Source organism: Leptinotarsa decemlineata, unplaced genomic scaffold (genome assembly GCF_025532065.1).
Source record: "Leptinotarsa decemlineata unplaced genomic scaffold, Ldec_3_MD MMD2_tig00000035_RagTag_RagTag, whole genome shotgun sequence".
Classification (NCBI taxonomy): domain Eukaryota; kingdom Metazoa; phylum Arthropoda; class Insecta; order Coleoptera; family Chrysomelidae; genus Leptinotarsa; species Leptinotarsa decemlineata.
The window spans coordinates 12,114,224-12,131,366 of NW_027412540.1; the positions used below are offsets into that span (position 1 = coordinate 12,114,224).

At 35.7% G+C, this 17,143-nt stretch overlaps 1 protein-coding gene and 2 long non-coding RNA genes across 3 annotated transcripts in view; 1 reads left to right on the forward strand and 2 right to left on the reverse strand.

Annotated features, from left to right (window-relative positions):
* LOC111507868 (capon-like protein) overlaps positions 1-17,143 on the reverse strand; it is a 212,815-nt gene that overhangs the window by 107,302 nt on the left and 88,370 nt on the right. Inside the window, exons 3-5 of the mRNA XM_074171896.1 lie at positions 9,750-9,821; positions 7,707-7,799; positions 4,078-4,242 (exon numbers count right to left, since the gene is read on the reverse strand). Coding sequence (XP_074027997.1) covers positions 4,078-4,242; positions 7,707-7,799; positions 9,750-9,821 — 330 coding nt within the window. The remainder of the gene's footprint in view (positions 1-4,077; positions 4,243-7,706; positions 7,800-9,749; positions 9,822-17,143) is intronic.
* On the reverse strand, positions 10,118-10,914 carry LOC141481012 (uncharacterized). The gene is made up of 2 exons (XR_012464697.1): positions 10,750-10,914; positions 10,118-10,618 (listed from the first exon to the last, which is right to left on the reverse strand). It is a non-coding gene; the product is annotated as an uncharacterized lncRNA (long non-coding RNA).
* Positions 11,561-15,226, forward strand: LOC141481011 (uncharacterized). Its single transcript, XR_012464696.1, has 3 exons — positions 11,561-11,699; positions 13,833-14,207; positions 14,720-15,226. It is a non-coding gene; the product is annotated as an uncharacterized lncRNA (long non-coding RNA).

Consider the following 17,143-nt stretch of genomic DNA (forward strand, 5'->3'; position numbering starts at 1 on the left):
CGATATTTTTCAATAGACGAATTTGTTTTTTGGCAGTACTTCAATAATGAATATTTTTATATTCACACATCGATAAGAGGAGGCAGATAAGAAGATGAAAATTTGTGTGGGTATGCATATAACTTTTTTATCGGATCGTAATATACATCGTTACTCATTCCAATTTTGACACCCTTGACAGAAATAGTGAAACAAACGCTCAAGTTCACAAAAAAATTAAAAATAAACACTTTGAAAAAATGTTGTGATTGGCACCTTCGCCATAACTTGGTATCGAATTCCGAGCCTCATGAAATTAATTAGTCAGATATTTCAACGATTTCGTGGGTTGTGGGACATTATATTTGGATCCGGTCCAATATTCGATAAGCAATAATATCTTTTTCTGAATTCGGTAATTGAATATTGGTTGAAATGACGTGAGGACAGATTGAAAATCGCGTGGAATTGCGACTAGAAATGCAACAGTTTCAGGTAAAAACGTCAAGATAGTAAGTGACAAGCGTTATACATATAACAGTACTGATACATGTGCCAAGAAAATTAACATAATGAAAAAATCCAAACATTCATCTCTCCGAACTTCGTACATAGTAGGATCTGAAAAATTCCTGACAAAAAAATACAACTCTCCTGGCAAATATCACAATATTATCCAATGAACGTTTGTACAAGTTTCAGCGGGAACTCGCTGGAATCAATCTGATGATCACCTACAGATCGGTTTCGAACTATTACTCCTCGTCAGTGCAGAACTGATCTCACCCAGACAGCAGAGCCATATGTTACTCGACTGATCTGCTATCCAGATGTCAACAAAATAACATATCGATCATGCCCAAAAGTGTATGTAGGAAGGATTTCGAAAACGAGAATCTCAGAACATGAAGTTTCGAAGTGAAGAAGACCAATTCCACCTATGCGTGTTATCTTTTAGAAAACGAGAAAAATTTAAATGTTTGTGAAAATTGTGTAATTATAATTATGGATAGTGTTATCATTTTCATCAAGTAACGAGCCACTCCATTCACAATCGAATGTTGCTCAAATGGTTCTTGAATTACTTTAATTATACTAACGAAAACACTGATTTTTGTGTAATGTATACATATTATCGAATATTTGATTTGTTGTTGACTTTTTACACCTTCAATTATTATTATATTATTTATAGCAAATATAATAATGATAATAATAATATTTATGAACACCCGCAACAATGAACTGCGCAACTCGATAACCCCGGATGACGTTCGAAGGGCCCTTGTTGGTTTCAAGAACTTTGCTGCTCCAGGCCCAGATGGGCTGAACACTGATTGGTGGAAAAAACTACCAAACACCCACCGCCATCTGGCCAGAGTTTTCAACTCATAGCTGGACGGAAAGTAGGCGATTCCGAATTGGTTTGTCGAGGAGCGGACCGTTCTCATCGCCAAAAGCGGAGATATGTCGATTCCTAAGAATTACAGGCCGATAACATGCTTGAATTCGTGTTATAAGTTGTTTACAAGCATCTTATACACATGAATACTCACCGCAGTTGACCGAGTGTTCCAACGGATATATGAGCAGAGAGGAGTCGCTGGATGTGAAGAGAACCTGCTCATCGATAGATGTGCAACGCAGGACTCGATACAATATAAGCGTAACCTCTCTATGGCCTGGATCGATTACCGTAAGGCATTTAATACAAATTCGCATGAGCTCATCTTGCGTTTGCTCAGATGCCTTGAGGTACACGACAACATAGTGAGATGCATTGAACAACTGATATCACTTTGGTGAACTCGCTTCACCATAACATCTGGTCAAGCCAGAGTCCAAACAGGGTGGGCAACTTTCAGAAGGGGTGTATTTCAGGGCGATTCCCACAGTCCCCTTCTCTTCTGCATCTCACTATTGCCATTATCAGAAATACTCGAGGGTATTACTGTGGCACCCCCGGAAACCGGAGGCACAAGGTCCCCCATCTGTTTTATATGGATGATCTTAAACTTTATGCCTCTGGAGAGAAGAATCTCCATCAGTCCTTGAGGGTGGTGGAAGAGTACACGCATGCTATCGGTATGAAATTCGGGATAGACAAATGTGCAATGGTCCATCTCAAAAGAGGACGATGCGGGGACTACGGAGAGGATATGCAGCGCTTAGATGGAAGCATCCTACACTATTGGATGACGGAGAGACGTAAAGTTACCTCGAGGTGAAACGACACAACTCACAAGAGGCAACAGCAGTGAAGAACTCCCTCCGCGGCAAGTATCAGCACAAACTTCGACAGATCTTGTCATCGGAACTGTCGGGGAAACACAAAGTTACTACAACAAATATGCTTGCCGTTCCAATCTTACTCTACTCGTTTTGAGTAGTGAAGTGGACTCGGGAGGAGCTGTATCAACTCGATGTAAAGACCCAAAAAATGATGCATCTCTATAGGAGTTCGCATCCCAAATCGTCCTTCCACGGTTGTACTTCCCTCGACAACAGGGAGGCCGTGGACTTTTGAGTTTGGAGAATCTACATGACAGAATGGTACTGGTTACAGCTTGAGAAGCCGTCAGGAGTTCGGATCTCCTTCTCTGCATGGTCTGTAACCATGAGAGAGCAGGAATTGGAGCATTTCTCTTTAGGTCAGCTGCCCGAGCAGCTGATGAACTCGGTATAGTTTTCGACTCTGAACGAGATGACCACAACTCTGTCACCGAGTTGGAACCCGTTCAGCAAAATGCTCAGATAAAAGCCGCAGAGATCACCTTACTTCTGCGGAGACACGAGGATAAGCCGATGCATGGGGTCTTCTTCCATAACATTGGAGACATTGGCTTATCAAAGCGCCTGACGTTCGCTTTTCTCAGGTCGAGTGGGCTGAATTCGGAAACTAGGGGGTTCATCATGGCTTGCCAGGATGGTGTCTTCAACACCTTAGTCTACCGCAGTCGCGTGATGGATATAGAGGTTCCTGACACAAGGTGCAGGGCCTTCCTATCAGCATGTCCGGCATATGTGGTCTCGGCCTATATTCATCGACATAACGCGGCCCTAAAAGTGCTATATCACCACCTACGGCACTCTTACGGTATTGACGAGACACCGGTGTTGCCCTACGCTCCGGGGGATATTGAATCCGTTGTGGGGAACGAGAAGTGACAAATTTATTAGAACTATTCGTTCCCCACCCTCAGGCTCATACAAGCTAATAAGCCTGATGTAGTCCTTCTCGACCTCCAGAGCAAAACGATATTTGTCGTGGAGTTTTCAGCTCCTGGCGAAACGAATATCGTCAGAAAATTGGAGGAAAAACGGAGATTTTCCCTTCAAACTCCGTAGACTCCATTCAGATCACTCTATCAAGATGAGTGTTCTGATTATTGGAGTCCTTGGTGGAATGATGTCCTCTCTACTCTCGAATCTTAAAATCATACCGACTTGCCGCACTAAGTCAGAAATTTTAGCCGCACAGATGCAGAAGGCTGTCATTCTTGGCTCACTGCGCTTGCTCAGGGCACATGATTCTCGGACCCAATGATCACTTACCCCACGGTGCGGGGAGTGGTCGTTGGTTGATAATGCTGGCGCGCCCTCCCGATTGTATCGGGGCTGCGGGGGATAGGGCCTGACCAGCGCATGCTTTGGTAAAAAATAATAATAATTATCGTCTTTATTATTTTCAAAAAATATATAAAAAAATCAAGAATGAGAAAATATATATTGACAGAATATTTTTGAAAATAAAGGGTGAATTCAGGTCAGTTCAACAACAACAACAACAACCGAAGTGTTCTTAGTGTTCTTCCACTTAAGTTGTTATCTGAATGTCAATTGTTTTTCACTGGACTATTTCATTTTCAATTTGCGTTATACAAAAGACAAATTTTATTTGGTTCATATATGGATTTTTTTTTTTTGGCATATTTGTCACTCTGAACCCTTTCTTGCGAGGAACTCAGTGACATGCAGAAATACGAAAACTATAGCACTAAATTGAATGCCTCAGTCAGGTCCATCTGATATTTTCCTATAATTACCATGACAAGATACTTTTGTTCAAAAAAGAAACATGCTTGACAGAGTACTTACCTTCTTATTCGACTTGAAAACAGCACATTTGAAAACATTGGATGCTCCGTCTCTAGCTATGTAACTAAATATCTTGAGGTCCTGGGAATCGTGCGAAACGTAAAATATCCTATAAACGGGATGGCTGAGTAATACTGATTTTCCATCATCCATCCAATGTTTCCGCTGGAAGAAAGACAGAAATAGACAATTTCTTATAAATAATCTGGTTTCACAGTTTTCAAAATTACATATTCGAAAATATACATTCCTGAAGGATTATTCTGCTAGAACCTCTAAATGTATAGCTGTATTTGGCTCCAAAAATACGCTCCCTAGTTTGGCGATTTCACAGATCTCATGTAGTCCAAAACCCAATTAATTCGAAATTTTATCACTATATGTACTGTATTACTTGATTTGTTCCAAATATTGCATTTCAAAATCAATTTTTTTCTGGATTGATCTTGAGGTAACCTCAAAATCAGAAGGTAAGTGAACTTCAAATAGCTCTATATCAAATCTGCACTGATAGCAGAAATTTGCACTGATAGGAGACCAGCCCTATTGGCCTTGAACGGACAACGTGTTACCTCAGGGCTACTACTAGAGTGCCACCAAGATTTAGCCAAAGCCTCGGTAGATAATAACATTATCCTGAGGTGGATTAAAGGACAAGACAGGAGTAAAGGTAATCGCATTGCCGACTCTTTAGCCAAGGAAGCGGCTGGACTGAGAATTTCAGGACCCAGTGGCACCTACTCTGACTTCGACAATTGCGGAACTAGCCAAACGTTACGCCCATGCTCAATCCCTGAAGAGATGGGATAAAATCAAAGGATGCAATTTTGCCAGGATCACCCTGGGCGACCCTGGGAAACTGGCGCCGAAGAAATATCTGGCGATGACCAGAAAAAATATACGCTTAACATTAGAATTTTTGACTGGCCACTGTCAACTAATGAAACACCTCTATAATATGGGGCTAGTGGACACACCTCTATGCAGGATGTATCAACAGGAAAATGAAACTGCAAGGCATGTCCTATGCGAGTGTCCGGAGTTATCGACAATACGAGAGTGTATGTTCGGCGAGTCCTGGCCTACACCTGCCGATATAAAGGAGATGACTCCTAGTGACCTATCCACCTTACTGGAAAAGACAGGATGGACGATGACCTAGGAGGACAACTCCTCGAGCGGATGTACAATGGGTCACATGTGGCTTAACTGCTGTGAGCCTACACTCACCCTCCCTACTCTACAGATACAGATAGATCTATGTGAATAGATCGTTCCTGTTTTCCATCGTTGAGGCGAGAGGTTGGGAATGATAATAACATAAATTGAAGTCATTGAAAATTTCCAGTATGTTCATTCATGTAGACAATCGAATGTAATATCTGGATATGATTATTTTATTGACATCTTCCAAAGGAAATATACCTGTCTTCGTCTAGGGTCTAAGATCTTTTCAAAAGAGAATTTTTGGGTTGGAATTGAAACAGAAACCATTTATGATATGAATATATAAATTCAATTAATTTGTGAATACAAGATGCTGCCTGATTGGCCTTTTCACTGACATACGTCACGCAGTAACTTTTCGGGATAAACTCTTCAATTTGCACCACATATTCTCTATTGAGAATTTATTATTAGTCTGTGGAAGAAGAATTTATATATTAGTCTGTGTTGTAAATGTACTAAAATTAAAATGCCCAATTTGTGTATATTACATAATATAAAAATAATTCTGGACACTTCATCTTTGGAATCATCTGAAATAGAAACATAATTCAAAAGTCAAACTTTGAATAGAATTCTAAATAGACTATTTAGGAAAAAGTTCACTCTGAAGTACCAAAAAATTCACAAAAGATTTTGAAAATAGCGTGAAAATTTATATTTAAAAAAATGCAACTTCTTTCAACCTCCAAATTTTCAAAGAATACTGAGTATTGTTGTATTTAATAGAAAATTCAATGCAATTGAACTCTCATTTCCGAAGCTATTAATCGTTAAAATATAGCAAAATGTTGGTTAAGCCAAATATATAAAAAATGTATTTGAAGAACAATCTCAGTGTTACTATCTCCATTCGGGTTTGAAGGTCATCGCCAGCATGAGTGGCTGGCTTCTTCAGACGTTTATTCATCTTGATAGCAGCTGATAGTGGATCTTTTTTGTCTTTCGCATATAAGGCTTTGTTGTATTTTCTGGTGAGCTGGAACACTGTTTTTATTTTATGCTTCCCTAAGATTTTTCCTATTCTGTCTGTAACCCTAGGAATGAACGGATGAACGGTAGAAATGCACTTGCAACCGTTTGAGTTTTCTCCCTATTTTGACTTGTGAAAGTCTTCAGTTTCATGGCCTTGTTGATCTCGGTTACACTGTATTTTTTCGATCTCAAAGCCACTAGAAGATGCTCAATTAGATCCTTAAATCTGCGAAATATCCACTATTAGCTGCGGGGGTATACCGTATACCATGCACATGCGGAAAAGTTTATATCGGTAACACCAAATGATCCATGGGTACAAGGCTGAATGAACATGAGAGAAACTGTAGATTAGGTCAAATAGACAAATCGACAGTAGCGAAACACGCGCTTAGCGAAGGAGATCACACGATACTGTTTGAAGATATGAAACTACTTGCCCCCGATCATGTATCATGTATACCACACTCGGCTTGTACGGGAAGCCATAGAAATCCATAAACATACGGAAAACTACAACAGAAGAGAAGAGGCGGTAACGCTCAACCGGATTTGGAATCCCATACTGGAAGATTCTGAAGTGGCAACAGTGCAATGCAATGTTTCGTCATTATCAGGTAATAACACTTCGGCCAATAGAAACGCATCAACAAGAGAGGCGAACTATCTGAATCGACATGAATACAACCTACAAATCAGAAATCACAAGTCATCAGTGAATCATCAAGATGAATAAACCTCTGAAGAAGCCAGCCACTCGTGATGGCGGAACGTTAGGATGCAGTTCCAAACTACGACGGCCTTCAAACCCTAATGGATAGTTACACTGAAAATCTCGGCTGCATGAGCCTTAGCCAATTCCTCAAAGAGTAATATTCAAAAACAATTAAATATATGTGAAAGAAAAAAATTATGGAGCTATTGGACATTTAATGTTTCTCAATGAACTGAAAATGGGTGGAACACCCTAGCTAAAGAATGAAAGAGAGTTTGAGGAAGACTTCGATATTCGTTGAAAACTGAATATTATTGATCACGAAAGCAATTCTTGAACCCAAATGATCGATTTATTAATTTTCTTCATTCATTTCATACAATTTAATTCGAGTTCGTATCACAGTGAATTAGATTCAGTGAGAGAGCTATGAAAGTTGAAGTAATGTGTCCAACTGAGTCAAGAAAAATAAAGTCGAAAAAAAATTGCTGTTGAAAATTATTTTTACACTCGCATCAAAACAAGTGAAACAGCAATGTCTCAACTTCTGAATTCACAACCAGAAGGATTTTAAAAGCTCCAAGGCTCCTTAATAAATATCTAGTGTTTCCGTAGTCTCAAGCTACTTCCGTGAAACTGGGAGAGTTTAGAGCATTTTCTTGTATCTCTACATGAGCAGAAAACTTTAACGTTTCTTAACGAGAACACTCACCTTTCGCTTTTTCCTCAGTGTAACTTTGACGCCATCCACGGAAACTTCTATTGTCACCTTCTTTTTCTTGATTCCTTTGGCTTTGAACTCGTACTGAAAGAGATATACTGTTTAAATGGGCAACATCAATCCTGTCACAAAAGTTAACGCGTCGCATGTAACTTTCTTTATGTTAAGCGCGATGTTTTAAGTGTAGGTGGTGCTTCAAGGATTCTTGGCAGATTTCAATTATTCTATTTCACTCATATTATAGTAGAAAAAACAGTTTGCTATTTTGATTCAAGGAAGGATTGTCTAATAATCCTGGCTGAAGAGTAAGCTGCTTAGAATTGATTCAGATTACAAATGATATTTGTGTATACAAACATTATTCTCACTCAGAATTAAACAGGAAAGGAATTCAGCTTCAGTTGAATTAGGTACTTTTATGACCAATATGAAATGATTTTCAATTCGTATTATTGTATTGAAGGATTTCTTTGGTTTGATATAATTGTTATTTTCAGCTATTCATTTTAATTTGCAATTGTATCCGTTCTTTCAGGGATTTCAAATCATTTTATATTGTGTTAGACAGTTAGACAATGGAATTCCCAACTGATGAAATTCATGAATTCGTAATCCACTACAAACCAACATAGACACAGTCATCAATAATCATCACTGTCATGAAAAATGAAATTCGATAAAACAAATTGTCGTATACAACAACTCCAACCCGAACTTGATTCTCCTTCAGGAGATGAAAAAAAATCATCTTCTGAAGAAGAAAAAAGTATCACAGTTCTGGTATTTGGGAAAAGTTCTTGTTTTTAAATGTGGAATTTGAATAATGACTGTCATGGATACTAACAGAAGTGTTCCTGGCATATTCGACGTTGATGCTGCCCCGGTTTCAGATGTTTTAAATAATTACAGAGTATCTAATATTAACGAAGAATTCAATCCAAAATTTAAAAAAATATATTTTAGCAGTTTACCACCATATAAGTCTGAGTTATTACAAAAATCCTTCCGAGCTAATTTCATTACTAGCATATGGAACAATGCAAATCAAAAGCAACCTACCATTTTAACTTCTGAAAACAATAGGTGGACTTTAGAAGAAAACTAGTATCCTTTTCATTGCTTTGATGGTGACCAATTACCAGGAGACGTTAGTGAATCTCTTCAAGAATCAGATAATGAGGAATTTTTATATTTGCAGTTTACTGTTTTATAGTTCTTTCATCTATTTTTCGAAGAAGAAGCTGCCAGAAATGACAACATAGCTGATGATGATAAAGATGATGACTCGAATGGACAATATCATGATTGGGCTAATGATGAAAATTCCAATGATTATGACAACGATTACGATGATTAAAAGATAGGCAAATATTTTTTTAGCTAATCATAGTTAAGTATTTTTTATGAAATAATTTTTGTTTCAATTGTTTCAACTGTTACCTTTTTATAATGAAATGAAAATAATTCATCATGAAACCAAATTGCGTGGAATAAATTCGTTTTTCTGAATATATGCAATAAATTAACTCAACTATCAATTAATGATTACTTCAATGTTGAAGTTCGTCTTATTTGAATCGAAAGCATTAACTACTTCAAAAATATTCAAATATTTTACTCTGAGACGCAAGCGCATATTGCTCTTGAGCTCATTCTCTCGACTGTGTTCAGGGAATGTTTAGTCACTACAATTTGTCTGACTGATGACATATAACTTTGTAGTGCCTCATTATTCCATAATTTGTAACCAATTCCTCATATTTTGAAGTATACATATCAAAATATCATACATATAAAATGAAAAATTCTTTTGCGTCATATCGACAACTTGGTTGATGACACACATCAAAAAGAGTATATCAGTTCTTGTGTAGCAGCGTTTATATTGGACTCTATTTTTTTCATACCATATTTGAGGAATGAAAATGGGGGAGAAAAAATTCAATAATTTTTAGTCTGCTACAAGCACAAGTGTACATGTTAATGAGAGAGCACATTATCATGGTTAACTTTTGCGCAAAGCAATCAACTTACCCGTATCCTTCGCATGGCAGCCACGATTTCAACTTTGCTTGTGGGTCTTGGTACGTCCAATGTTCCGATGTACTGGAACAAAAATTCATAGATGAAATCTCCTGTCACCTTCTTTCTATCAAGATATAGAAATAAGGCGATAATTGCTTTCGGCTAGCTTTTTCAGGGCGGCAAAGGCGTAGGTCGTTACAAGGTGAAGGTTCTCAGAAATCCAATTTTTGACTGAGAATAAGCTTGATTTACCTTGATGTTACTTTGGACGCCATCTACAGTTTTTAAAGTGGTTTCAAACTCATTCTCAGACCCGTCTCTGTAGAAAGACTTTCTTGGGTGTCTGAAATCCCCAAAATGCAAATGATACAAATCAATTTGTTTTATTAATTTAATTTGTTTGTTGGGATCACTTCATATGAAATAAAGTTTGCTACAATTTATTATGAAATACCAAAATTGAACACAGATGGGAACACTGTCCCTTTTTACATTTCAATACTTGAATAAAAATTACCGTATAGTTTCTTACCTAAGGATGAATGCATTCAAACCTTTTTTGTATTAAGAATAATTTCCATAAAGACTAGTTTAACTCCTTTTATCTGCCCAGTGATAAGAATGTGGTGGTAGCTCCCAGAGATCTCTAACGTGGAATTCAGGTCCGATGAAACTTATAGGTTTCCTTCCATTGTCATATGATTAAAAAAAAAAACACAAAACTCCTCAAAAAAAACTTTCTTGCTTTGTCTTCCACTTTTTTTATGCATACTAATCTTCCTGTATACCAATTTTTCTATGTATACTAATTTTTTCCAAGTATACTAATTTTTCTAATTATACTAATTTTTCTAATTATACTATTTTTTCTGGCAGAACTAAAAGAGACAGAAAGAGAAATGAAATTACCTCTTAAATGTGTCTAAAAAAATATATATATATTTTTATATTTCTCTTGAAGCTAGTTGAGATTATTACTTAAATGAAAATAATTATATTAGATATTTACCTCTTGACTTATTAATATGGAATTCACTATCTTATAAGGTTTTCAGAATTTTTTAATTGTTAACCTCACATGAGTTCTCAGCGGCGCCAGGACAGAAAATGGCCAAGCACTTCCGTCCTCTTCAATTCCAAAATTCTAATTTCAATAAAAAACATTTTCTATTTTCTAAAGGTTACCAACAATTTGGAACATAAATCCCAAACGAAAATTCGCGCTTGCGCTATGACCCATATTTTCCACTAAATGATCATCTGAGAATCCATGTTAATAAAACACAAACTAGACAAGTGTCTCTCAATTCTACCGCCTGATTTACTAAAAATGAAGAAGAAGAGAACAAAGCAGTGTCACTGTTATCGTTCTTTTCACATAACCAAAACAGGACTGGATTTATTTACAAATTAAATCAATAATAAAAGATACTTTTCGGTTGAACGCCGCATCAAAGATCTCGGTGAGCTGTGAAAATAAAAGTATTATACATCGAGAAATCACAATTTATGTATGTCTTCAATAACACAAATTTATATGGTTTACAAGTAATAATTGAATGGAAAAAAGGTACACTTTATTCTTCTTCGATGAAGAAAGTAACGATTACACAATTGTAAACGTTACATTACCCCCTTTCTTGGAAAGAAAAATTTGTGTATCACAAATTTTTCTATAAATCACACTAATACTTCGCCAATTGATAGGCCAGACGCATACTTATAACTCAAGATAGAAAGCTCCATATCACAAAGTTAAAAATAAATAACATCAACACTTATAACAGCTTCAGAAGGCAGTCGTCAAATAAAATTAGCTAAGAAAATTCCATTTTGAAGCAAACCAATATGATGATCTTCCCAACATGGTGACAGGTCATCCATATGTTGAGAAACCAGTACTGAAAGTTCCATATCAAATAATCCCAACATGAATGAATGGTGGCGCTAGTCATTAAAGTAAGTATAACTTTATCTCTACTAGCAGAAACAGTGGTCTTACTGTCATGGATTCTTCCATATAACTAACCAAACGTAGGTTACGAAATCCTCCACTAGCTAGGGACATGCCAAGTCCAAGTTGCTTTAGACCCAATGTCAGAGATAGCTAGCCTCTACCTCACAAATGTTTTCACTGGAGTATGTTCCAGACATAAACATGCATAATGTCATTTCAGAAGAAGATTGGCCAAATCTCCCTGAAATTATTCACCACCATGTAACTTATGATGCAAAAAAAAAATCTGCATATCCAGCAAGCAATTTTATTCACATTCCTAATCTAAAATTATATACAATTATTTACAGTTAAGTATAGGTATACTTGCATTTGATCAGTGAAGTTGATCAGACTTCAAAGCAAATATGTCGTGTAGATTACGACAAGTCCTACACATCTACGTGTAGTTACTATTTCATTGCATACTTGTACAAGATTTTCCAAATATTATTTACACTTACCTAAGGTTACCTACTCAAGGTTACCTACCCAAGGTTAGGCTAAGTGACCTTACCAATAAACATGAATATTACCATTTTTATTCATCAATAACTATCAATCTTTCTTCCGGGGATACTCGCATAGACTTTTTAATCAAACCTACTATAATTTATTTTAAATCTCATAAAATTAAGTTATTCTGTCTGAAATAATCTAGGAATATTTTCATTACTTAAATGAATTCATAAATTATAATATTTCTCCAGAAATGATTCAGACAAAAATAATTTACAAATCAAGGTTGTACAAAGTCATTGAGTGGGCAACTAGTTTCAAAAAATAAAAACCAATTTATTTTTGAACAAGGAAAATGAAAATTAAATTTTCAATCAAGAAAGAATTGAAATCAGCATTATTACACCTCAATTGGCCAAATCACAATCTGACCCAAAATATGGCTTGAGATTAGAAACATGCCACGTCCCAGCCGGTGTATTATCAAGATTACTCAACTCGTAAGCCACTTTCGATAAAACCCTTTTGATTTTGCACAATACAAACTTAGGAGCTAGTTTACTAGAAAATTGATTAGCAGCATCTGATAAAGTGAAATTTTGTTTCCAGACCTTTTCACCAACACTAAAAATATGTTCACGCTTTCTTAGATTGTAGTATTTTGCATTTTTCTTATAAGATTCAGAAAGCTTCTCCTGAACTTTCTTATAAATTGGAGGGAGTTTTTCCAGTTCCTCAGAATAAACTTTTCTGGCTTCTTCATTATTATTTAATTCAAAATCCAAGTCATCTCCATAATAGTCTCCTGAGACAGGGGTTATTCTTCCAAAATTTAAGAAATTCGGACTAAAACCAGTCACTTCATGAACGGCAGAATTCATAGCATGCTGAATTCTTAATGTCTCTTTGTCCCAGTCTTTATGAGATTCTTTTATGAAACATCGTATTGCAGTTCCAATGGTACGATTGTTTCTTTCTGTTGGATTGTTTTGTGGAAAATACCTACAATTGTACCAAACTTTCGAGATTTTATGTTTTTCAATAAAATCCTTGAACACTTTGCCTTTATGGGCTGAAGCATTATCTAATAATAATATTTGAGGAAAGCCAAAAGTTAAGAACACTTCTTCTAAGAAATTCGTAATCGCCTGCGCAGTTGCATTTCTGACAGGTTTCATTACTACATATTTTGAAAAATAGTCTGAAGCCACGATTAGAAATTTATTTCCTTTATTACTCCTAGGGAATGGACCCATTACATCGGTACTAACTAATTGAAATGGAAAGCTTACTCTCTTTTCTGCTCCCATTAAACCAAAACGACTTGAATTTAAAGTCTTTTGACTACTACATACTTGACATTGACGGACATATTTGAGAACATCTTTTCTCATTTGTGGCCAATAAAAATTTTCAGTAATTCTCTTTAAAGTTTTAAAAAATCCTAGATGACTTGCAGTTGGCAAATCATGGCCATCAGAAATAATTTTCTGCCTTTCAGAAAATGGGACTAATAATTTCCATTCTGAAATATTAGATTTTAACGCTATTTTTCTGGCTGTATGCTTGAAAACATATCCATCTTTTATCATCCAATTACTGTACTTTTCAGGATATTTATTTATACTATCTTTTAGTTTTAGGTACCACGGTTCAAGTTTATCTAATGAAACCCCAAAATATTTATTTCTATAGGAAGAGGAGCTCGAGATAGAGCGTCTGGAGTGACATGGAGTTTACCTTTTCTATGGATTACTTCAAAATCAAATACAGATAGTCTCATTGCCCATCGACTGAGTCTACCTGAACTACTAGACATTTTTGAAAGATATTTTAAACTGGCATGGTCTGTTATAACCTTGAAATGAACCTCTTCAATATAGGGTCGGAATTTCTCCAACGAAAATATTAGAGCTAAACACTCACGCTCTGTGGTTGAGTAGTTTCGCTCTGCCCGATTCAAACTTCGGCTTGCGTATGCAATTACCTTTTTCTCACCATTTTGAATTTGGGTGAGTACTCCACCTAATCCTGTATCACTAGCATCTGCTTGAACAGTAAACTCTAAAGAAAAGTTAGGAGCTGTTAGAATTGGTGATGAAACTAATTTCTGTTTAATTTCGATAAAAGCTTTTTCTGATGATTCATTCCAAGTAATTGCCTGTTTTTTATGTTTGCCTTTCAATAATTCATTCAGTGGACTTATCAAAGTACTAAAGTGGGGAATAAAACGCCTGTACCAGGAACACATTCCTACAAAACGTTTAATCTCAGTTGTAGTTTGAGGTCTAGGATATTCAACCATTGCTTTAATTTTCTCAGGGGACGTTCTTAATCCTCTGTGATCTACCACAAAACCTAAATATTGCAAAGATTCTCTAAAAAATTTGCACTTTGTAAGATTAACCGTTAAATTTGCATCTAATAAGCGTCTATGGACTTCTTTCAATAGAGCTATGTGTTCAGAAAAAGTTGAAGTACACATCACAATGTCATCTAAATAAACAAAAACTTTTGGTTGTAGTTCTGGACCTAGTATCCTATCCATTAGTCTTTGCATAATAGCAGCTGAATTAGATAGACCGAATGGGAGGCGTTTGTGGTGAAACAATCCTCGCCCTGGTATGGAAAAAGCTGTTTTTTCTTTACTCTCATTATCCAATGGAATTTGCCAAAAACCAGCCCGAAGATCTATCGTAGAGATAAATTTTGCATTATTTAGCATATTTAGAATATCATCAACTGAAGGAAGTGGATATGAATCTTTTTTTGTTATTTCATTTAGAGCCCTTCCGTCAAAACAAAATCTAAAATCACCATTAGCTTTCTTTACTAATAATACTGGAGAACTCCAGGGGCTAAATGAAGGTTCTACTATATCCAAAGCAAGCATTCTATCCAACTCCTTGTTAAGATTTTCTAACATATATGGAGACATACGGTATTGTCTCTTTTTAAACGGAGGATGATCTCCTGTTTCAATATGAGCTGTTATTTTATCCGTAAAACCTAAACGATCTTCATAAGAAATAGATTTGAATGAATTAATAACCTTTTTCATTTCCAACACCTGTTCTTTACTAAGATTTTTACAAATTCCTACATTCAAATTATTTTCTTCAGGAACTTCTGACAAAATACTAATTTCCATTCCTAGATTGCTATGAATATTCCATGTACTATTTTTAAAATCAATTGTTAACTCAAATTGTTTTAAAAAATCACTCCCTAATATAAGTCCACATTGAAGAGACGGTATTACAGACACTTTAACTATTTTACAAACATCTTTTAGACATAGGGGTAGCTCACAAATACCAATTACATTTTGTTGCTTACCATCAGCAGTAGTAACAATTCCATGTTTAGTTTTATCTAATTTAATTTTATGCTTTTTCAACAAATCTAAGGAATGTTTACCTAAGCAACTTATATTGGCTCCACTGTCAAGCAAAGATATAATTTGATCATTGTAAATATCAACCGATATGTATGGTCTATTGTCAAAAGGTTTGGAAATGCAAAGAGGTGACAAAATTTCTTTATTCTCATTATTCAAAACATTAGGTTTAATTAAACTTGGTACCGATATTCTGTGAGAATTTTGAAAATGAGAGAAAGGGGTCCTTTTTCTAAATCTATATTTTTTAGAACTTCCACATTCATAACCATCACTTCTCACTAAACTTTGACGACTTGACAAAGTCGTCATCCTCATACGTTTTTTGGATTACAAGAAGGGCAATTCAATTTGGTAAAGTCTGGTTTACCACAATTATAACAATACTTTTTAGGTGGCTCTCTACAATCTCTTTTAATATGACCAATTTTTCCACAACCAAAACACTTACTAGAAGAAGGTTTAATGTTTGTATACTTTTTAGAAGAAGAAGGATTATTTGACTTATTATTCACTACACTTGCATGAGCATTTGATGAACTGAATGATTTCTTCTCATTTCTCCAACCTCTTGATCCAAAACTATCTCTTTTATTTTCAGGAAATGATTCTACATAAGCAAGATCTGTTTCCAAGCAACTCAAAGATTTTGGATGAGTGTATTTTTGTTTAATTCTAGAAGCTTCATCAATTCTTTTACAAAAACCTATCAGTTCTGAAGGGCTATTGATGTCTTGTAAGACTAAATGATCTATATATTTTGGTAAAATATTCCTTCTTATTATTTTTAAACATTCTAGGTGATTTACCGGTTGATTCAATCTACTAAAAAGACCTTGCATTGTTGCTACATAAATATCAATAGGCTCATCTCGACCTTGAGTACGATTTTTAATTTCTTCTAGAAGTTTCTCATCATAACATGTAGGCAAAAAGGCACTTTCCATACGAGTTACTAATTGTTGCCAGTTAAACACTTCATGTTTAATTGACCTATACCATATTAAAGCTCTTCCTGTGAATAAATCTATACAGGAATTGAAAAGTTCTAGTTCCGAAACATTACGAGATTGCGAAAGTTCATTCACTCTTTCAAGAAAAGACTTTAAACTAGTTGAACCGTCGAATTGAATTCCCCATTTGTAAACAGGAACTTGTTTTCCTAAACCAGGAGAAATTGCGGAAAACAATTGTGCAGGGTCTGAAACAACATTCATTGCAAGCTTTGCATCTAACTCAATGCAACTAGCATTTGCATGATTTTTATAATCTGAATAAAGAATTCTGCTTTCTTCAGGACGCTCTGGAATTTTAAAGCGATTTACTCTACCGGTTAAAGAAGTTAATCTTGATTCTATTATTTTATACATGGGATCATTTTTTGAAGCTTTGAAATTAAGTATTAAAGATTCCAAATCGGACAGAGTTTTATCAATGAAAGTTTTTTCATCTTCTGCTACAAAATTATTATCCTGCAGTATTGTTGACACCGTTTCTGTTGACAACAATCTCCCCAAAATTATTCTTTTAGATGTTAAAGTTTTTCTA